At 42.3% G+C, this 23,366-nt stretch overlaps 1 protein-coding gene across 2 annotated transcripts in view; it reads left to right on the forward strand.

Moving 5' to 3' along the window:
* Nucleotides 1–23,366, forward strand: part of COG6 (component of oligomeric golgi complex 6) — a 1,421,580-nt gene that overhangs the window by 1,144,748 nt on the left and 253,466 nt on the right. For both annotated transcript variants that reach the window (XM_044071656.1, XM_044071657.1), the window contains exon 16: nt 21,042–21,149. In XM_044071656.1, coding sequence (XP_043927591.1) covers nt 21,042–21,149 — 108 coding nt within the window. The remainder of the gene's footprint in view (nt 1–21,041; nt 21,150–23,366) is intronic.

Consider the following 23,366-nt stretch of genomic DNA (forward strand, 5'->3'; position numbering starts at 1 on the left):
AGGCCACGGGTAAGCTTGATGACATCCCCTGAGTCTGTACTATGGGATCTTTGAGAGACCATGTGTGTAGCATCATAACATCTTTAGTGGGATGCCATGTATCCTACTGCAGTTTTGACTCTGACACTTTGCTAGGTGTGGTGAGACTGTAATTTTCATGTACAAGATTTCATAGATGAGGTTTCATAGATGATTTCCATTACAGAAGAATTCAGAAACAAAATTTTGGATTCCGATTATGAGGGAGGTGATGTTCAGCCAAATGGCTTTGACATGGTCATTGACCATACACAGAGGGCCTGTTTTCCCCCATCTCCACATACTGCTGCTTCCATTTATTCCCTTGCCAGACCCAGACAACTTCAAAAGAGAAAGAGACCTTCTCAGCATTTGGAGAAAGACCCTCAAATGCCACATGGAGTTATAGAGTTGCCCCTGTTGTTGCATGTTAAGTCTCCAGAGAAGAGGAGTCTGCAAGCCACTTTGGGGCTACTGGGAGGTTTAGTTCTTTCAGTTCAACCTGCTTGACAGCCATCACACAGGATCAGTGGGGTTTTGATCTGGACAGCTTTGACCATGTGATATAACTGATTGGTTATTCCCAGAGAACCTGTCTGCCCAACTAGTCCCTTTTGCTAGAGTTCTTCAGACAGTCTTACACTCTAGTGCTTAGAATTTTTATAAAGGCTGTCCCACTGTGATAGGAAGAGCTAAGGTTTTATTTCCACCTTTTCTTTGTCCTAAAGGGATGGATAACTTCTAGCCAGTTCTAGACCTCACTAACCTTAGCCAGCACAGCATGTTAAATGCATTTGAATCTAAAATGTCACCTTTCAGAGAATTGTGTCTTTATTCATTCAGTGTGATTAGAATATGTTGTTAGAATGATGGATACCTTTTGGCACATTATCATTTTGGAGTCCACACAGGAGACTCCTGCATTTGCTGTAGGTAAACATTGTTTCCAGTACAAAGTTTTGCAATTTAAGCTTGTCATGTGCACTTAACAGTCTTTATGAAGATGTTGGCCATGATGACCAATGCTTTTTAAGTTAGGAGTATGCTGATGTTCCCGTATGTGGACTATTGACTTCTGGTTGTCTCCTACAAGAAAATCCTGGAGAAAGCCTTCCTTCAGGCATTCCCTTGGATGCAGTCTTCTATAGTTATCACAGATTGGAGAAATTCCTTTCCAGCTCAGCGCAGAGAAAGTCCTTCTTTGGAACAGAGTTGGGCAAACTTCATTGCTGTCACTTTCTGCCCTTTATAGAGGGCTTCAGAGGTCATAGTCTTTGTCCCCTGGGTAGAGGTGATGAACCTAATACTAGTTCAGATTCTGTTAGACATTTTTTACTTGATGACTGCTGTAATCTTCTTGTTATTGTTTGCATGCATGATGATGCCAGTGTTGCAGTGGTTTGTGTGATGACAGTGCCTTCACAACTGCTCTTTGCTCTCAGATATCTTTCACTGTCAGACCCCTTGTTACTATGCCTTAGAGTGGTACAAACAGTTCTTGACAACCTTCTGTTCGGTCTTCCCTTCTGACAGCCAAGTCTATCATAGATTCTAGCAGCAGGAAAGTTCATCTAGGCTGCCCCAGAGTGCAGAGAGCATGCTCGTCCTAGAGAGGAGGCCCCACATCAGCCATTTAGAGCTGAGGACAATACTTCTGTCCTTAAACCTTTAAGAAAAAACTGCTTCTAGGACCTCTCTTGCTTTATTCATGAAATAAGCTGTGACACCCCTCTACTAAGCCAGTGATCAAGGAGCCTCAGTCCTAACCATGGACGCCACTGAGGGATGTTCACTTGGAACAAAGATAGATACACACAGTATTTTCAGATGCAGCTCCCAGCACCAAGCACAATTTCCCTTAAGAGCACACAGCCCCCATCCTGGGACTGGGTTTACCTCTCTCTCACCAGATTCCCCAATAGGACTTCACATTGACCATCATTGTAGAGTTGATTCCTCAGCCAAGTGTTGCAAGCCAAGTCCTCCACTACCCTCTCTGTGAAACCAATGCTGGGTGTCCCTGCTCCAAGTAGCTGACACACACACACTTTGAGATTTGACTTTCACACACACACACACACACACACACACACAGACACACACACCTGGGAAAGGCTGGCATAGATTTACTGTCTGTACCCCCTCTGCCCAGACTGTAAGGTAGATACTGCCACCAGAACACTCCAAAGGCAGCTACTCTAAGGCTGTTACAAGGGTACCCAATTATACTGAGTAAAATTAATACCAGTACAAATGGTAGTGTCTGACCAGTACAGCAAGGCTTTCAAAAGAGGCCACAGTGCCACCAAATAAATATAAGTACTCTCAAAGGCTAAAATATTCTCTAAAAGACCAGCCACACTGAAAACTTTTAAGTATATTTAAAAATATATAATAAAAAATGGAATACTAAATATATATTTACAATAAACACCAGAGTTTCAGTCACAGGGAATATTAAAAATAACACCGATGGAAAGATTCACACAAATACAGAAAAATAGTACTTAACTAATCTCACTATGTTTTCCTGACTGATATAAAGGACCCTGCAAACTCCTGACTGGTGTATCCCCGCTCTGCTTCGCCCTCGCTACGCTCGGGCTCGCTCCGCTCCCCACCCTGCCCCCATATCCCACCCGCCCCCACTATATCCACATTTATTAGGTTTACAATCCCATCCCACTCAATCTCTGAACCAATCACAGCCCCCCTGCAAGTTAGTATATCTCCTCCCATAATTCTAGCTAATTACCAATTAACTAGCTGGCCCTCCTAACCCCACCCATAAAATTAGCCATCCTTCTCTACTACATGGGCAAAATAATGACGTCTATCATCCCACCTTTAGTTCTTCTCCTACTGATTCCTTATCTCTTATCATGGTATGAAAACCAAACCCTATTGGGTATCCACTTCCCAAATGGTCACACCTGCAATCATCTAGCTCCTCCCTTGAATCTGATCTCTCCTTCTAACTGCCCCACTACAACATCACGCCCCAAAAGTGTGTATCTCACCCAGCGCTACCCTAAAGTAACCACTACAAAATCTGGTCTGAAGATACTAAGTAAACTACTACGACTCTTAGACCATCTGACAGCAAGTATTGCTAAAGATGGTGATATTCACCCCAACCCAGGCCCATCCATTGACTTAGACTCTGTCACCCCTATGTTAACTCAAAGATCCTCTAGCTCCCTCCTCATCTTCCATCTTAATCTAAGAAGTATAAATAACAAGATACATAATCTACATGCTATGATAGCCACACATCTCCCAGACATCGTGTGTCTATCTGAAACATGGCTCAAACCATCCACTAAGGATGAAGAAATTCTTCCACCTGGTTACAATATACTTAGGGTTGATCGGATAAAAAAAAGGTGGTGGAATAGCTGTAATGTTTAGAAATACACTGAATATCATTATGAATCCAATACAACCCCCAAGGTCTCTAATATGGAACTAATTGCCCTAAAAATATGCCTAAACAACCAAAAGAGTATCAATCTAATTGTAGTCTACATCCCACCAGGGAAAAACTTAGAAACCTTAGCTAACTCCAAGCTGGCTTACCTCAAACTACCCTCAAGAAACAATTGCACTAGGAGACTTTAACCTTGACTGGTCCCAGTACTCTGACCAGATGAATCCCCTGCCCATTAACCTATATGGCTTCTCCCAAAATATAAAATCTCCCACAAGAATAGGTAATTCTCAACAAAAAGAAAGCATTATCGACTGGATTCTCACCAATAAAGACACACCTAATTATACCACGGGGACCCTCCCCAATGATCTTAGTGACCACCTTATCACCTTCATCCTAAAACATAAATTGACGTGTACAAACCTTCCCATATATAAACTAGTTAGAAACAAGAAGAAATTTGTTCTTGAACAATTCCTAGCAGAACTTAAATCCTGTAATTGGTCCATGCTAAAAACATTCCCCATAGACGAGAGTGTTACGTACTTTAATGACACATTCCTAAATATACTGGACTCTCATGCACCTAATCGACTCATCAGAGCCAAAGTCCGGATTGCACCTTGGCTAACCAAAGACACCAAATCAAAAATTAAGCTCAGAGACCAGGCCTGGGTAAAGTGGCGTACCACCAAAGAACCCCTAGATCGCATCAAATTTCAGCAGCTCAGAAACTCTACAAAAACAGATACTACCCGGGATAAAAATAATTATTTCTGTCATGACAAACACCAAAATAACCCAAAGAAGTTTTGGGCAGGTTTTAATAACCTCCTTTATTCTGGGAAATCAACTACCCCTACCCCTGAAAAACTTATTGGTAAAGATCCTGAAGTAATAGCCAACTCGTTTAACTCTTTCTTCACTGAGACCGTTCAGGCACTAGCCAGTCAGTTACCTGCCTCTTCCACCTCCTTAACGAGTCCTACTGGCAAAACTCTACCCGCCTTTAGTCTTCAACCAATATCCACCTCCTATATCAGAACTCTATTAAAGAAACTCAAACCATCCACCCTATTGGCTGATCGTCTCCCAGCTGAATACCTACAAATAGCATCTGATGTTATAGCCTATCCCATCTCAATCCTGATTAATAGAACTATTACAGAGGCCACCATCCCCTCAATCTGGAAAATATCATACGTCATCCCACTTCACAAGGGAGGCTCCTCTACGGAAACATCGAACTATAGACCTATAGCAATATTGTCGCCTATAGCAAAAATTATGGAAAGGTGTGCTCACAAGCAACTCCTACACCACCTCACCCTAAACAATCTTCTGTCTAAAACTCAACATGGGTTTCGCCCCCATCATAGTACTACCACTGCCCTCCTTTCCTTTGTTGATTCAGTAAATAACATTCGGAACAACAAATTAATAACTTCTGCTCTCTTTCTTGACTTGTCAAAAGCCTTTGACATGGTCAATCACCAACTATTGCTCCACACCCTTAAATCCCTTCACCTCAATAACCTAGCCCTACGTTGGTTTAATGCTTACCTTTCTGGTAGACAACAAGCAGTCCAGTGGCAAAGCAAATTATCTCACTTTTTACCAAATACCATAGGAGTTCCCCAAGGCTCTATACTTGGTCCCCTTCTCTTGTCTGTATTCATAAATGACCTCCACTCAGTCATCCCCAAAGCCACCTGCATTCAATATGCAGATGACTCCACCCTGATTTGTTCTAATGTCTCTCTCCATAATCTCCAAGTAGTCACCCAACACTGTTTTGCGGCAGTTGAAAAATGGTTTTCTGAACGGAAACTCATTCTAAATCCCATAAAAACTAAGCTACTTCTAATCTTCCCCTCCTCTGGAATCCCCTTAGGCCAATATCCGCCACATTCTAATAATACGACCTTTCAAGTTCAATCCATCAACGGCACCATCATTGAGCCTGTCACCAACACCAAACTACTAGGTGTTACTATTGATCACAAGCTCAAATTTGATATTCACATTAGTCAAACTATTAAGACAGTAAACAAGAAACTAGGTTCCATGTACAGAATTAAGAACTTTCTAACTCCTTATACCAAACTAACTATAGCACGATCACACCTTCTCTCCACCCTACCGTATGCCTCCCCGGTCCTATCCTTCCTCAATAAAAATGAGCTCAACAAACTCTCAGTTGCTTATAACCATATCGCTAAATTTGTTACTGGATCACCTTACCGTACTCATCACTGCCTCAACCTAAAGAAACTTGAATGGTTAGAATTACCTAACCTTCTTAAACTCAACCAACTTACGGAAGCATTTAAAATAATTAAGGAACCAGAAAAAAAACCCTCTCTGAACAAACTTCTGACCCCCTACTCCAACCTTAACTGCCTCCGATCTTCTAATAGTGTCCTGGTACAAACTATGAAATCAAATAACTCAGGAGGTGATGCTCTGTATGCCAATTCTATTGGAAGGCTCTGGAATTCCCTTCCCAATAACCTAAGACTAACAACTTCACTCAGCCATTTTAAAACTAGTCTCAAGTCATTTCTTAAGGCACACTGGCTATGCCCTTGTGACAATCCTGACTAACCCTATAGCTGCTTACCACCTACACACTATTATCTAAAGGACTCTTCACCTCAAACTTCTCTAGATCACTTTAAAACCTATTCTCTATATCACCAAGCCCTTCTCTCTACACGTTAGTTCCTCTTAGACTGCCCCCTCCGTATAACCATAGAATCGACCTGTGAATGAAGTTATATCCTTCTCCCTTGGGATTAAAAGCTCAAACCTCTTTACTTCTTAACCTGTCTGTATATCTGGGTATTTACTCATCATGTACTTGTGGAATTTAATAGAATGTATTTGTAATGAGTCTCTCTGTATTTTGTATACTATGAATGTTGCTGATGTTAGTCTATCTATTGTTGTTCTTTTCAAATGTGGAGCTTTTCTCCCCGGGTCTCTGCTGAAAATGGATATGTATCCAGTCAGACTAACCCGGTAAACAAATGTAAAATAAAAATAAAATAAATAAAATAAAGAATTACTGTCCTCTAGCTCACTTACTAGAGCAAGGTAAGATGATGCGGGTGAGCGGTCACCCTTTGTTAGGTTTCACAGACAGACTGCCCCGAGACTTCTGTTTCATCTAATATTAAAATATCATTTCAGTGCTGGATTACAGGATGACATTGCATACTTCCTGTCACTTGACTTTACTCCTTTACTAGAAACTGAGCCAGAATCTTGCACATATGTGTTACCATACACACACACACACACACACACACACACACACACACACACACACACACACACACACACACACGCACGCACGCACAGAGCTTTGCTAAGATGTGATGTTGTGTTGTCCTATCTCATCTTCATTCTTACAATGATGGGTTCGGAGCCAATTCTCTGCTCTGACTCGGCCAAATACATAGCTGAAAGTCTCAAACCTGGCTTGTGGCAAGAAGGTATCCCACAATGCAGTGGTATAATTCCCCAGATCTCATTTGCCGCTTGGATGTGCTCATCTTGACCATGGCTAAGTTGTGACAGATGTTCTCTAATTTTTCCTCTAAACTGTTATATTTGATAATAGATAGCTTATATTTTATTCATTGTGAATTTTATTGCATTACAGTTAGTGATAATTTTACCCCCTTTGGCACGGCTTTTGTTGTCGCTTTGTAGGCCTTCTGGTATCCATTTAGTGGTTGTTGTTTTCTGTCTGTTAAGTCTATCAGTAGCTTGTTTAAGTTAGAGGGCTTGTAATTAATTGTTGTCGTCTAGAAAATAGGACTGTTTGAGTTAGAGGCCCTATTTTTCTTCTCCCTGGTTGTCTTTTTCCTTGTGTTTCCCATAGTTACCATTCTGTTTAGCTTTAGCTGTTCAATAGTTCAGTAGCTAAATATTTCTTGTTGTAGTTTTTGCAGTCTTAACTATGTCTAAAGACCCAAAGAGAGAGAACATAAGCCTTGGGCTTTAAAAATGTCAGAAGTGCTTACAAAAAATGTCCATCACAGATGGACATGTTATATGTGTTTATTGCCTAGGTGCTATTCACCTACAGGAAGACTGCACTTTTTGTCACTCTTTCAGTGCAAGAGTACTTCAAGAAAGGAGAAATAAATTGATTCTGAAAGGCCTCTTAAAGCCAACTTTTGTTCTTCTAAAAAGGAAAAATCTCAAAAAAGACATTCACCTGCAACATCGCCTCAGTCAGAGCCGCCAGTCAAACTACCAAAAATCTCCAAGGCCACTACCTCCTCGGCTCCACAATCCTTGGAGTCGTCTCTGTATTTTGTATACTATGAATGTTGCTGATGTTAGTCTATCTATTGTTGTTCTTTTCAAATGTGGAGCTTTTCTCCCCGGGTCTCTGCTGAAAATGGATATGTATCCAGTCAGACTAACCCGGTAAACAAATGTAAAATAAAAATAAAATAAATAAAATAAAGAATTACTGTCCTCTAGCTCACTTACTAGAGCAAGGTAAGATGATGCGGGTGAGCGGTCACCCTTTGTTAGGTTTCACAGACAGACTGCCCCGAGACTTCTGTTTCATCTAATATTAAAATATCATTTCAGTGCTGGATTACAGGATGACATTGCATACTTCCTGTCACTTGACTTTACTCCTTTACTAGAAACTGAGCCAGAATCTTGCACATATGTGTTACCATACACACACACACACACACACACACACACACACACACACACACACACACACACACACACACACACACACACACACACACACGCACAGAGCTTTGCTAAGATGTGATGTTGTGTTGTCCTATCTCATCTTCATTCTTACAATGATGGGTTCGGAGCCAATTCTCTGCTCTGACTCGGCCAAATACATAGCTGAAAGTCTCAAACCTGGCTTGTGGCAAGAAGGTATCCCACAATGCAGTGGTATAATTCCCCAGATCTCATTTGCCGCTTGGATGTGCTCATCTTGACCATGGCTAAGTTGTGACAGATGTTCTCTAATTTTTCCTCTAAACTGTTATATTTGATAATAGATAGCTTATATTTTATTCATTGTGAATTTTATTGCATTACAGTTAGTGATAATTTTACCCCCTTTGGCACGGCTTTTGTTGTCGCTTTGTAGGCCTTCTGGTATCCATTTAGTGGTTGTTGTTTTCTGTCTGTTAAGTCTATCAGTAGCTTGTTTAAGTTAGAGGGCTTGTAATTAATTGTTGTCGTCTAGAAAATAGGACTGTTTGAGTTAGAGGCCCTATTTTTCTTCTCCCTGGTTGTCTTTTTCCTTGTGTTTCCCATAGTTACCATTCTGTTTAGCTTTAGCTGTTCAATAGTTCAGTAGCTAAATATTTCTTGTTGTAGTTTTTGCAGTCTTAACTATGTCTAAAGACCCAAAAGAGAGAGAACATAAGCCTTCGGGCTTTAAAAAATGTCAGAAGTGCTTACAAAAAATGTCCATCACAGATGGACATGTTATATGTGTTTATTGCCTAGGTGCTATTCACCTACAGGAAGACTGCACTTTTTGTCACTCTTTCAGTGCAAGAGTACTTCAAGAAAGGAGAAATAAATTGATTCTGAAAGGCCTCTTAAAGCCAACTTTTGTTCTTCTAAAAAGGAAAAATCTCAAAAAAGACATTCACCTGCAACATCGCCTCAGTCAGAGCCGCCAGTCAAACTACCAAAAATCTCCAAGGCCACTACCTCCTCGGCTCCACAATCCTTGGAGTCGTCTCTGTATTTTGTATACTATGAATGTTGCTGATGTTAGTCTATCTATTGTTGTTCTTTTCAAATGTGGAGCTTTTCTCCCCGGGTCTCTGCTGAAAATGGATATGTATCCAGTCAGACTAACCCGGTAAACAAATGTAAAATAAAAATAAAATAAATAAAATAAAGAATTACTGTCCTCTAGCTCACTTACTAGAGCAAGGTAAGATGATGCGGGTGAGCGGTCACCCTTTGTTAGGTTTCACAGACAGACTGCCCCGAGACTTCTGTTTCATCTAATATTAAAATATCATTTCAGTGCTGGATTACAGGATGACATTGCATACTTCCTGTCACTTGACTTTACTCCTTTACTAGAAACTGAGCCAGAATCTTGCACATATGTGTTACCATACACACACACACACACACACACACACACACACACACACGCACGCACGCACAGAGCTTTGCTAAGATGTGATGTTGTGTTGTCCTATCTCATCTTCATTCTTACAATGATGGGTTCGGAGCCAATTCTCTGCTCTGACTCGGCCAAATACATAGCTGAAAGTCTCAAACCTGGCTTGTGGCAAGAAGGTATCCCACAATGCAGTGGTATAATTCCCCAGATCTCATTTGCCGCTTGGATGTGCTCATCTTGACCATGGCTAAGTTGTGACAGATGTTCTCTAATTTTTCCTCTAAACTGTTATATTTGATAATAGATAGCTTATATTTTATTCATTGTGAATTTTATTGCATTACAGTTAGTGATAATTTTACCCCTTTAGCACGGCTTTTGTTGTCGCTTTGTAGGCCTTCTGGTATCCATTTAGTGGTTGTTGTTTTCTGTCTGTTAAGTCTATCAGTAGCTTGTTTAAGTTAGAGGGCTTGTAATTAATTGTTGTCGTCTAGAAAATAGGACTGTTTGAGTTAGAGGCCCTATTTTTCTTCTCCCTGGTTGTCTTTTTCCTTGTGTTTCCCATAGTTACCATTCTGTTTAGCTTTAGCTGTTCAATAGTTCAGTAGCTAAATATTTCTTGTTGTAGTTTTTGCAGTCTTAACTATGTCTAAAGACCCAAAAGAGAGAGAACATAAGCCTTCGGGCTTTAAAAAATGTCAGAAGTGCTTACAAAAAATGTCCATCACAGATGGACATGTTATATGTGTTTATTGCCTAGGTGCTATTCACCTACAGGAAGACTGCACTTTTTGTCACTCTTTCAGTGCAAGAGTACTTCAAGAAAGGAGAAATAAATTGATTCTGAAAGGCCTCTTAAAGCCAACTTTTGTTCTTCTAAAAAGGAAAAATCTCAAAAAAGACATTCACCTGCAACATCGCCTCAGTCAGAGCCGCCAGTCAAACTACCAAAAATCTCCAAGGCCACTACCTCCTCGGCTCCACAATCCTTGGAGTCGTCAGAGGTCATATTAGTTGACAAGCTTGGTACTTCGGCTCCAGAGTCCTCGGAACCACAAGATACCTCTACTCTGAGTCAGTCCATGGATATTTCACCAATTTCTCCGGCGTTGAGATCTCCACTTCTACACGGGTCTCACTGTCCATCCCCATCTTCCAGGTCTTACCGGATGATGACGTCGAACGGGTGGTGCTCAGACTCCTGAAGTCGCCGGCACTGACTAAATTTTTCTCAGCTCCCACTCATTTGGTCTCAGAGCCTACTGTACCATTTATACCCACTGTTGTTGTTCCTCCGAGCCAAGCTGGTCCTTCGGAGCCAGAGTGCTTGGTACCACTTACTGTGGATCCGTCTGTTCCAGGACCCCTTCGGTGTTCACAGATCCGACATCTGCTCTGACTCTCTCGGTGTCATCTGTGGAGTCTGGGAGCCGGGGTCCCTGGTCGGCCCCAGGGTGGGATTCTCTGCCCCAATCTTCTGTGCCGAGTCTACCCCTCGGAGTGTCGGCCCAGGTTAGCGCGGCTCCCACTTCGGCCTCAGATCCGATCTCGGTGGTTCTGGTGCCTTTCTCTGTCTCCTTGGAGCCGTGGGAGTCTTCGGAGCTGGCGGGATCCACCTTTGAGCTGATGAGAAGTGTGTTGTCTACCCATTCAGCACCACAGAAGGATACTAGTACTCGTCCCCCCTAAGGCACCGGCTACTGTCTCAGCACCACCCATTCCACAGGACAGCAGAGATCCAGAGCCTCAGGATCCCCAATGGGTGAACTCCTCTCCTCTGAGGCCTCCCCAGAATATCCTTCTGAGTTGGACCTCGGAAGAGAACTTGCAAGAGGAAGCACGTATACTACCCAAATGAGTCCGTCACTTCATACACTGACCTCGATGGATCAGAAGGGTCCCCACAGTCGTCCTCTGATTATCTGACAAACTATCTGCCCCAATCTTCTGTGCCGAGTCTACCCCTCGGAGTGTCGGCCCAGGTTAGCACGGCTCCCACTTCGGCCTCTGATCTGATCTCGGTGGTTTTGGTGTCTTTCTCTGTCTCCTTGGAGCCGTGGGAGTCTTCGGAGCTGGCGGGATCCACCTTTGAGCTGATGAGAAGTGTGTTGTCTACCCATTCAGCACCACAGAAGGATACTAGTACTCGTCCCCCCTAAGGCACCGGCTACTGTCTCAGCACCACCCATTCCACAGGACAGCAGAGATCCAGAGCCTCAGGATCCCCAATGGGTGAACTCCTCTCCTCTGAGGCCTCCCCAGAATATCCTTCTGAGTTGGACCTCGGAAGAGAACTTGCAAGAGGAAGCACGTATACTACCCAAATGAGTCCGTCACTTCATACACTGACCTCGATGGATCAGAAGGGTCCCCACAGTCGTCCTCTGATTATATCTCATTTGCAGATATTGTAGATATCTTGAAGCAGAGAGGCGGCTGACAGGCCACCACCCCTTATGATGAAGAGCCAGTGTACCTGAAGGCTTTTGGATCTCAACCTTCAGTTTCCTGGGTGTCTTCACCTTTCGATGAGCTAATGGATCTGGTTAGTCAAAAGGCATGGGAGTCATCTGACACTATGGAGCCAATCCCTTGTAGGCCAAACAAATTTTTGACAGCTCCTTCGAGAAAGGATTCTCTAACCAAGGGGGTACCCGTAGATGCTATGGTGGTGGCAGCAGCCACCAAGAAGGAACTTGCAGAGACTTCCTCATCTGTTCATCCTCCAAACAAAGACTCTTGAACGATGGACAGATACGGGAAGCATGTCTTTTCGTCAGCGACATTCTCACTATGATCACTGAACTACCTATCTCACTTTACAAGACTACAAAGAGATCTCCTGAACGAGCAAAGAGATACTCTACAAGGTTCATTAGCTGCAGGGGTGAATGAGAGGGTCTCCTTAAATTCCATTGTCAACTCCTCCATGAGGCCGATATCCTACACAGCTGATGGAGCAATCAGGGCAGTGGATTCCGGAGTTTCCCTCAGGAGACGCTCCTGGCTGCGCTTGTGCAATTTTGCGGAGCCCTTTAAGTATACTTTTACTAACGCCCCTTTTGATGTTTTTTCACTCTTTAGACCCAAAATAAAAGACACTCTCACCCGATGCAAGCGAGGAAGAAAAACTCTCTCTGCCATTGGAGTACATTTTTCTGTACCTTCAAGACCTTATCCTAAAGGTCATAATAGTGGGAAAATGTGGTTCAAAAGATCCCAGAGAGTTTTCCAGGATGCACGGGGTGATTCCTTCCCCAGAGGCAGAGAGGAAGGTAACAATGGTAGGCGCCACCCTAGAGGCAGAGGGGGCCCACAGAACCAGAGTGACCACGATTCCTTTCACGGGCACCCTTAGCACTCCTGAAAGGAGGCCCGACTGCTCTATTCTGGAGGCAGTCGGGTGACATTTATCCATGTACCCAGAAGCCTGACAAACTATCACAAGAGACAATTGGGTACTACAAATAATATACAGAGGATACTCCATTCCATTCTCCCATCCTGTGCCACAGACCAGAACAATCCCAGATGTTCCACCCAATCTAAGGGAGCAAGCAACTATAGAGATTCAAAAGTTGCTGCAAAAAGAGTCATCCAAGAAGTCCCTGCAGACCAAATAGGATTTGGAACTTACTCAAGATTCTTTTTGGTGCCAAAAAGAACAGGGGACTGGAGACCCATATTAGACCTAAGCAAATTAAACAAATCTGTCAAGAAGTCAAAGTTCCGAATGGTGACACTGCAGTCTATACTTCCCTTTTTAGGGAAAGACAATTGGATGTGCTCACTAGACATTCAAGATGCTTACTACCATATAAAAATGGACAGGACATCAAGAAGGTACTTATGCTTCCGGCTGGGAACCAGTCATTACCAGTTCAGAGCGCTGCCCTTTGGTCTCACTACAGCCCCCAGAGTGTTCACCAAATGTATGGCAGTAGTCACAGATCACCTGAGGCGTCTAGGATTCCGAGTGTTTCCCTATCTAGATGACTGACTCCTATCTGCCACCACCAAGCATCTACTCCAATAAGCTAGGGATTTAACTTTGGACATTTGCAATCAGCTGGGTATTGCAATCAACTTTTAAAAATTTGCCTTGTTGCCCTGTCAACATATTACATTTATAGGTGCAGATCTAGGCACCTCTTCTATGGTAGCACGTCTTCCAACAGAAAGAGTTGTAGCACTCAGACAGCAGATACTTCACCTCCTTCCAAAGACCAAAGTGAAAACAAAGATAATTCTAAGATTACTAGGAACAACTGCTTCCACAATTACACTGGTCCCTCTTGCCAGAATGCACATGAGGATCCTCCGATGGCTGTTGCTCCCCAATGGTCACTTCAAGAGCTTCCGATGTCTCACCTCATCAGAATAACGGAATCATGCAAGAACGACTTAAGATAGTGGATACACTCCACTCATGTAACCATAGGGAGACCCTTTGTTCCACATCAGCCCATATCTATGGTGACCACAGACGCTTCCCAGATTGGGGGGGGGGCATTATTTGGGAAGAACAGTCCAAGGTCCATGGCAAGAACACGAGGCTGTCTTGCATATAAATGTCTTAGAGATGAGAGCAGTGCTTCTTGCATTTGCAAGCACTTCACGACTCTCTCCCTCTAGGCACAATTGCGATACATTCAGACAATATGTCTGTGGTTGGGTACATAAACAAGCAGGGAGAACCAGATCTTACCTCCTTTGTCGAGAGGCCATAAGAGTTTGGCAATGGGCAGTTTCTTCCCAGTGCTTTTTAATAGCAGCGCACATTCCAGGAAAGTCCAATGTGATAGTGGACAAGCTGAGCAGAGCAATCTTAATGACTCACGAGTGGTCTCTCAATCACAGTGTAGCAGAAATAATTTTCCGAACATGGGGTCAGCCTTGCTGTGATCTCTTTGCCACTCCCATGAATGCCAAGTACAGCAACTACTTTACCCTAATCCCCCCTCCGGGGAGACACTGAGAGAGGCACTTGCTCATGATTGGCCCTCAGAACTTCTGTATGGTTTTCCTCCGTTTCCTCTCATACCCAGAGTCATTCAGAAAGCAGGATACTTCTCATTGCTCCTTACTGGCCTCACCACGTTTGGTTCCCCTTCCTTTGGCCTCATCTTCAGGAGAAGCCCTGGACTCTGGACCCAGTGCCAGATCTGCTGACTCATATGTCAGGGGAGCTTCATGCTTCTCTCCACACCCTAAAATTGACAGCTTGCTGCTCCACTTCCTAGTTTAGTCAGGCTTCACAATTTCACTCCTACAGTTAAACATATCTTAATGTCCTCTCATAAAGCTTCCACTAGAAAACTGGATTCTAGCAAATGGAAAAGGTTTTCCCTTTGGGCTCAAAACAGGAACATTGATCCTTTTTCTGCACCTATCCATTCTATTTTGGAATTTTTGGCAAAACTGTTCCAACAAGGTTCGGCTGCAGCAACCACCAGGGTTCAACTTGCTGCAGTATCAAATTTTCACATTGGTGATTCTGTTTCCAACTTAATGTCACACAGGTTGTGTAGAGCCTTCTTAAAAGGTGCCTCCTTATTAAGACCTCCCTTTAAGGAACCCCTTTCTCCTTGGGATTTAAATTTTGTTCTGTCTCATCACATGTTAACACCTTTTGAGCCCTCATCATCTTCAGACCTCAAGTTCCTTTCCTGGAAGACCTTGTTTCTAGTGGCTATAACTTCTGCTAGAAGAGTATCAGAGTTGTAAGCTCTTTCTATTAAACCACCATATTTGATTTTTCATAAGGACAGGGTATCCTTGTGAACGAATCCATCTTTTCTACCCAATGTCTCTTCTACAAACAACATAAATTAATCTATAGAGCTTCCAGTGTTCTTTCTTAATCATAGCAACAAGGCAAAATACAAATTACATCAACTAGACGTGCGTAGACAACTCAGATTCTATTTGCATAGGACCAAAGACTTTAGAAAATCTGACCAGTTATTCGTATCCTTCTCTGATGTGAAAAAGGGTAGCTCAGTTTTTAAAACTACTCTTTCCAATTGGCTTTCTAATTGTATTACAGTCATCTGTACTTCAAATCACAGAGATTTATCTTTCAAAGTCAAGGCTCATTACACTAGAGCAATGGCTACATCATCTGCCTTTCAAGCCAGAGTTCCCATGAATAATATTTGTGCAGCAGCTACTTGGACAACTCCACATACTTTTATCACTCATTACAAAGTGCAAAGTGGATTTGGCCTCCAGGGACAGGGCCTCCTTTGGTTCCACGGTGCTTAAAGGTGTACTCCCGTGAACCACCCAGGGTAAAGGTGCTAGGGACGCTGGCCCATCATTGTAAGAATGATGGCGAGATAGGACAACAAAACATAAAGAAGTTATGTACTCACCATAACATTCCATGTTTGTTGTCCATCTCGCCATTCATTCTTATGAACCCTCTCTCCTTCCCCCTGCCAAAGACTCCTTGTGGACCTGGTAGATGTTTTTTACTACCTTTAGGAGCTCTTTTTCAGTTTGTTTCTCCTCCTATTAGGTATAGTATATACTTGTATATATGTATATAGTGTACATATCATTCAGTAATAGCAGCAAACAATATCTGGGGAATTACACCACTGTATTGTGGGATACCTTCTTGCCACAAGCCAGGTTTGAGACTTTCAGCTATGTATTCGGCCGAGTCGGAGCCGAACCCATCATTGTAAGAATGAACGGCGAGATGGACAACAAACATGGAACGTTATGGTGAGTACATAACTTCTTTTTATAGCCTCTGGAATCTGCAAAACCATTTCTGAAAACTTCCACCCTTCTAGGGTATCAATTAGTTCACTCCTAAGGACAGTACAGTAGGATTCCTAGTCCTGGTTTTCGCAGACAATTTGTCTCTGGGTGCAATAAGATCTGTTGGATACAATCTTTATGGTCTAAACCAGGTAATTTAATTTCAGACTGTTTTTCAAAGTTAGCGGGACTGAGATTAACCTCTTCTCTTCCAGGATGCTCTGTTACAATATATTAATTTCAACAGTTACAATAAAGTCTGACATACAGTTGTATTTCTTTTCTGTTCAGCAAGACCCACTGTTGGTACATTTTTAACACAAGCAGCTTTACAAATACATTTTCAACACAAGCGCCTGCACAAATCAGTTTGATATACAAATGACATATAATTCTTTACAAAACTCCAGCTAGCTATGCTGGCATATGTTACACATCTGCTACCCTACTTCTCCTGGCATAGCTGGCAATACCTCACATCATCACACACGCCTTTTGCAAGGTATCTAAACAAACAAGAAGAGTGTACTGACTTTGCAGGGAGGTATTGCTCATCTAACAGTGGGCCATAAGCAGAGTCATCACTATCTCAACAGCTCACATCATGCGGAATATGATTGAGCTGCCTGTGAGCCAAATCTTGAATCTTGTCCAAGACCTACATATTCAGAAGCCATCCTTGATCTGGGTCTTCCAGACACAAGGCACCTTTTTTGCCATTTGGGAAAACATGGCCCTTCCAGTCTTCTGTGTAGTTATCAGGGAAACTTGGCAATAGTGGTGGATGCTGTCTCTGTTCATTGGCATGTGAAGCTCCTCTTCACGTTCTTGCCATTTCCATTGATTCTATGTTTCTTACAGAATTAAAAAGGTAAAAAAATACATAATTTTGACACTATGATTGTTGAGAAGGTCATAGATTTAGGATTTAAGATTCTTATCAGTGCAGGGAACCATCACTGCTTTTGCCAAGGATGAGAGGTTCAGCCAGGTCCACCTTTAGGCAGGAATCCTAATGTAGATCCCTTCATCTCATACTTGCCTGTGCCAGTATCTGATTTTTTTGAGACTGTCAGGAAGCCTGTCACTTCTTAGGCTTATGATTGAGTGGATAAAGTTCTTCATCTATGCAGGGTGGTACCTTGTGCCTTCCAAGTTATTTGCTTTGTATGTGTTCTTTGACACACCTATAGCACCTGTACAGCTTGAGCCATAGCTATTCTGCAGTGTGCATACATCAGATATCCCAGGTTATCATCTCCTGGTGGCGGGCAAATTGTGGCTCACAACCAACTGGCACTGCAGTCCCTCAAATGAGTTTTATATCTCCATTCACCCTTATATTCATCCATTCTGTGAGAGCAGAACTTCATGGTGCGAGTGTTTAAGCCAACTAAGTATTGTAGTTTATTTCATGATAAACCCTGTCCCTGGTGTCCACCACCATTTGAAAGTATATTTTTCAGCTGTAGGTCTTATGGGTAGGGAACCATACCCAGTCTTACAGAAGGATATGATGGCCCCCTCATGACAAACTCATATTTCCTTCCCAGTGTTAGTTTTGAAGGTCTTCCCCAAACCAGTCTATCAACTCCGTTGAGAGGCCTTTCACATTTTAGATTGGCACAGTCAGTTCGAGTGTTACCGAGAATGGGTACAGGAATTTAGACAGACTAATTTTTCTTCTTTGACTTTAAGGAGGGAAGGGTTTTTGTTTGGCATGAAGGCAATATCCAAGTGAATTGCAGACTGAGTTGTCTTTTACCACTGGTCAGCTAATGCCCCCTGGGATGAGTTGTCTTTTCCCACTGTTCAGCTGTTGTCCACTAGCTAAGACTACATTCAGAGCCCATTTCACCAGCAGAGTGGCTGTATCCATTGCTTGTTCTAAGAGTGTGTCTGCTGTAGGGTATGTGTAGCATGGTCACTTGGACCTTCAGCAATCATCATTTTCTCAACAGCGGTTCATAAAGTCAGATCACGTTTGGGAAGTCTGTACTCCAGGACTCTTCTCCCTGACTTCCATGCTTTTATCCTTCAACTCCTTCCACTCAGATGTTAAATACCTGGGATTATACCCAGATGACAGTTGATCCGGGAGTGTCCTCAGAGTCGGATATAACAGAAACTTTCTTACCGTGTCAGTTGATTGTGAGAGGACCTCCATTAATGAGTCAGAAATATCTTCTTTCTGCCCCTGAATAAGATGCATGGTCTTCCATCAACTCCTGTGTTGTGTGTGGTCATCCACCAACTTCTGTGGGATGTGTGGCCTTCAGCCTGTTCCTCTGTGCAGAGTTCCATGTAAGTGTGTGTGTGTGTGTATATATATATATATATATATATATATATATATATATATATATATTTATGTATTTATTTATTTAGGGCTCCTGTCAGCATCTCAAACGTTGACAATATCGAATGCGTTATTTACGCGAGAATGCCAAAAGTGCAGAACATCGAACCGGTAAATGGAAATCTCCGTAAGGGGAGATTTCCATTCACTACAATGTAGTCCGGTCTCAGAGTTGGTATATTTAAGTAGCGGGGGGGGGGGGGGTCCCCCTGCCTACACTCTTTAGGTTTTTGTTTTTTTTTTATATCGGCATTTGAAAATGTAATAGTTCGATTATTTTAGTTCGATATTTTGTGATTCGAACTATTACATTTTCGAAATGCTGATATAGACCCTATATTTATATTGGCCTACTTCACTTCACTGAAAGCTCATTTCACTGACCATGCTTGACTGAAAGCTCACTTCACTGAAAACTCATTTCACTGAAACTCATTTCGTTGAAAGGTATATGCCCTTTTCCCCATTGTAGTGCAGCATCTTTGCAATGTCACTGTTGTCCCATATTTTCTCCACTTTTTGATGCCTGTCTTCACTGTGTTCCAAAGTATATCCAATGCTGTGGAAATTTTTGAACCCTTCTCCTGACTGATACCTTTCAACAATGAGATCCCTTTGATGCTTTGTAAGCTGTCTGCGAACCATGGCTTTTGCTGTCGCAAGCAGCTGAGTAAATGTCAGGAAAATCCTACCAGGACAGCTGAACTTTATTTGGGATTAATCAGAGTCTCTTTAATTGATGGCAGGTGTGTACCCAAGAAGACTGAATACTGTAATTAAGTCAAAAAGTGCTTCAACAAAGTATTAGTTTGAGTGTGCACACTTGTGCAACAGCTTATTGTACATTTTTTATTTTTTTATAGTTTTTTCCCCTAACAGATTTGTTTTTCAGTTGAATTGTACAGGTTATAGGTCACATTAAAGGAGAGAAAAGTTTTGAAATGATTTATAGTGGTCTCCTTTTTTATATCACAAAAACCTGTCATTTTAACACGGGTGTGTGGACTTTTTATATCCTCTGTATGTGCTCACTGATGGGGGGGGGATAGGCAATGAACTGGCAAACTGATGCACATGCAGTTACTCAACCAAGACCATTCAGTGAGAGTCCTCTTGTCTATCTGCTGATACAGATGTATCAGTTTTTTTTCTGAGAGAGAATTTTGCTGTGGGTGTTAATTACCTCCTGCCATCCCGTATGCTGAACAGCCTTTCTACCCTGTGGCTGCAGATGAATTTTCATTTAAATCAGGCAGGTATTGAAGTTTTTAACTTTTTAAGTACGGTGCACCCCAGCAGACTCCATTCAAATGCATCTTAATTACAGTATTATTGTCCTGGTCAAGACCACTCTTGCCTCTCTTTCACTCTTGTTAATGCCTCCTTCCCGCTTACCTGGCACAGATGTCTATTACAGTACACTTCCAAGGACTAGGAATTTCTGTTCTGTGTTTTGCAGTCTTTAATAGCCATTGGTGTAAGTCCTTAGTTTGCATTAGATGAATACTAGTTAATGAGACAGAGAAGGGCCTTGTGTACCATTAAAAACTGTATACATTCAGGGTCCAGTGGGGTAGAGAACATGGTACCTGCCTCCATTTTTTTTAATTTTCTGCCAGTATATGTTTTATTTCATTGCAATATTTTACTTTTTCTAGCTATTCTCTTTTTATTTCAGTGTCCTTACTATTGTGGCCTTCTTCCAGTATAAGTCATGAGCAAAGCAACTGTATCCCATTCCCTTTGTTCAAGGAGGAGATTTGCTATAGATATTCTTTCCCCCACCCAATTTGGGGTTTCCCTCCATCTGACTTTGCGGTTAATAAAGCCCTATTGACTGAAGTCACATTAAAGAACAAAAACTTCTGTGCCAGCACACCATTTCAGAATATAATTTATCTTTGTGCATTTTGTTATTCTTTCCTAATTGCTGTTGCAGCTTTGTAGTTAGTGATCAGGCTGTATAATGCAGGGGCTGCTTGTGTCCATCTAGCACAGCATGTGATATCACAATGCACACTACACAGAGGGATTTGTGCATCCTCTCCCTCAAATGTAAGAATAAGAGAAATTTGAGAATGATGCTGGGCTAGGGATATTAGACAAGAAAATCCCAGCAGTTACTCACTGCAGAAGACCTCCTTGCAGATCATCTGATATAGTTCATCTATATCTGTTATTTACAACACATGTCTGCATAACTTAGATTTAATCTTATTTTAATCTGTAAATGAACCCATTTTGCTGTTTTATTTAGAGATGCTTTACATGCTACTAATTGCATTTTTTCTGCCATTCAGATTGAAGCACATTTAGATACCCTTGTAAATGAGCAGGCATCATTTGTGTTAACAAGAGCAGGACTGAGCTATATATACAAATGTGTACAGCAATACAAAGAAGAGCAGGTAAGTAAAACTTCCGTTACTTTCATCTCTTCATGCTACACTCTAATTTTCTTACCTGAAATGTAATCCAGTAAAGAGATGTGTAAGTCTTTATACCAAAAATCACAGTAGTGAAGCTTGGAAGAATGGTGTTTAATCCAAGGCAAACTTGAAAGATACCTGTCCCTTTCGTGGATCACCTCCTGTTGATGACTGCAAAATGTTTCCTGTTTGTCCATCCTATAATAGTTCCTAAGGACTCTGTTGCAGAACTGTTTTGATGCATTATGGATTGTTTCACATCCATCAGAAAGCATTAGTCATTTTGGATGGTTTTCAACTGAATCTGTGGTGCCTACATGTATAATTGCATGCTGTTTACTTTGGTGTGGTGTTGTTTTTCAGTTGCCTTTCCTCTCTCAGTTCTCCTGTGCTGGTGGCTGGCTTTTAAACTTTTTTCTGTTTCCCAGATATTCTTTAGCATTGTCTGCTGTCATTAGTATTGCATGTCACTTCCTGTGCCAGGTAAACATATATATGATGTTCTTTGTGTTTCACTGTTGCAGTCATCACTTGTGGGTTTTCCCTGCTGGGTAGCCCACGGCCCATGAATACCAGAGAAAAGATTATCACTCCTGTGTCCGGCTGCAGGTCGCCTGGGACTGACGTCAGGTCATCAGTGGTATAAAGCAGGGCAGCCGACGCCATTACATTAGTCTTTCTTGCCGTGGAGCCTGAAGCAGAAGCAGTTAGCATGTGCGTCGGTCAGCCACTGCCAAAGTAGAAAACAACTAAAGCTAAGTACCCCAATGGGGATCTTTTTCTTGCACTAACCGATGTCCAAAAAAGTAAATAATTGTCTCTGCTTTCGAAAACAAATACCATACCAAGACTTCCATAACCTGTGTGTAACCTGTTTAGGCCCAGACCATGACATCCCCGGATGTCGGTTCTGCACTCTCTTTAATGCTAGGACCATCCGCCATAGAGCAGAATTTGTAACTAGATATTTCAGAGACGGTTCTTCGCAGTATGAAATGGCGTCCATCGGTCAGCATACACTGGATATCCCCAAAAAGAAAAAGGATAAAGAAAGGGACAGACCACAAAAAGTTAGGCCTTCAGACGACTCTTCCCTGAAGGCAACCACCAGTACAGTGTAATTCAGTGAGGTGCCTACGCAGCCCCTGATGCCTGATGCTGTACCTCCATAGGCCTCTACCGAGACCCATTCGGAGTCCAGAACACTGCCAGATCAGACTACATCTGCAGAGTTTTCAGTTGTCAGCCCCACAGTTGGGTCCGGAGCTGCTCCGCAGGCACCGGCTTCCGAGGAAGCTTTCGGATAACCAACACCAGACAACAACCGACAGCTGCGCCCAGGCCCATTGAAGCTCTGAGGCCTAAAACCAAGGCCACTCCCAGAAAAACTATTTGCAGTCGCCATCTTCAAGCCCAACCTGCTCAGTCACAACATCTCATTACCCTTATCAAAGGTAAACAGACTACCCCAGCAAAAAGGAAAAGGGACCTTTCCTCAGAGATTCTCTCAGAACCTGATACTGAAGAATCTGATTTTTGGATTCAGACAATGAACAACAGCCCCTTACCACCTATGAGGATTCTGATGCAAAATAATCCATCCTTTCTGTATCCCCACCTGTGGACCTTTCCTTTGGAGAGACCTTACACATGCTTAGGGAACACTTCCATTGGGGAGCTCAGGATTACTCCCAGTCTACAAAGAGGCTAAGAGAGTTTCTGGACCTTCCCCAGCACAAACCCTTGGCCATTCCTCCCATTTTGGATGTGGTGGGGGATGTTTTCATGGAGTCTAGCCTCACACCTGATGCCCTACCTCCTGCACCTAGAAAGCCAGACAGGTACTACAGGGTACCAAGAAATAAGGGCACTGGAAGAGTCAAGAGCACAAAACCAACTGACTGTAATCAAAGGATTTAATAAGTTGAAGCGCTTTTCGTTTGCTGTCTTTAGCAAACTTCTTCAGAACAAACAATCAAAAAGTTAAAATCTCTTAGCACAGGTTTAAATAGTCACTGTGATTAAACTAATTATAACCAAGCCAATCATCATTAAACAACGTTTCTACCTACTTTTCCAAGCATTGCTCTTAAAAACAAGCAATTACAAGTGAATACAAATATAAAATATATATGTATATGTAAAAATTTTTAAAATATAAATATATCATTTAGTACTGAAAAATGTACATATTGT

This window comes from Protopterus annectens, chromosome 5.part0 (genome assembly GCF_019279795.1).
Source record: "Protopterus annectens isolate FY-2018-M chromosome 5.part0, PAN1.0, whole genome shotgun sequence".
In the NCBI taxonomy this organism is placed as follows: domain Eukaryota; kingdom Metazoa; phylum Chordata; order Ceratodontiformes; family Protopteridae; genus Protopterus; species Protopterus annectens.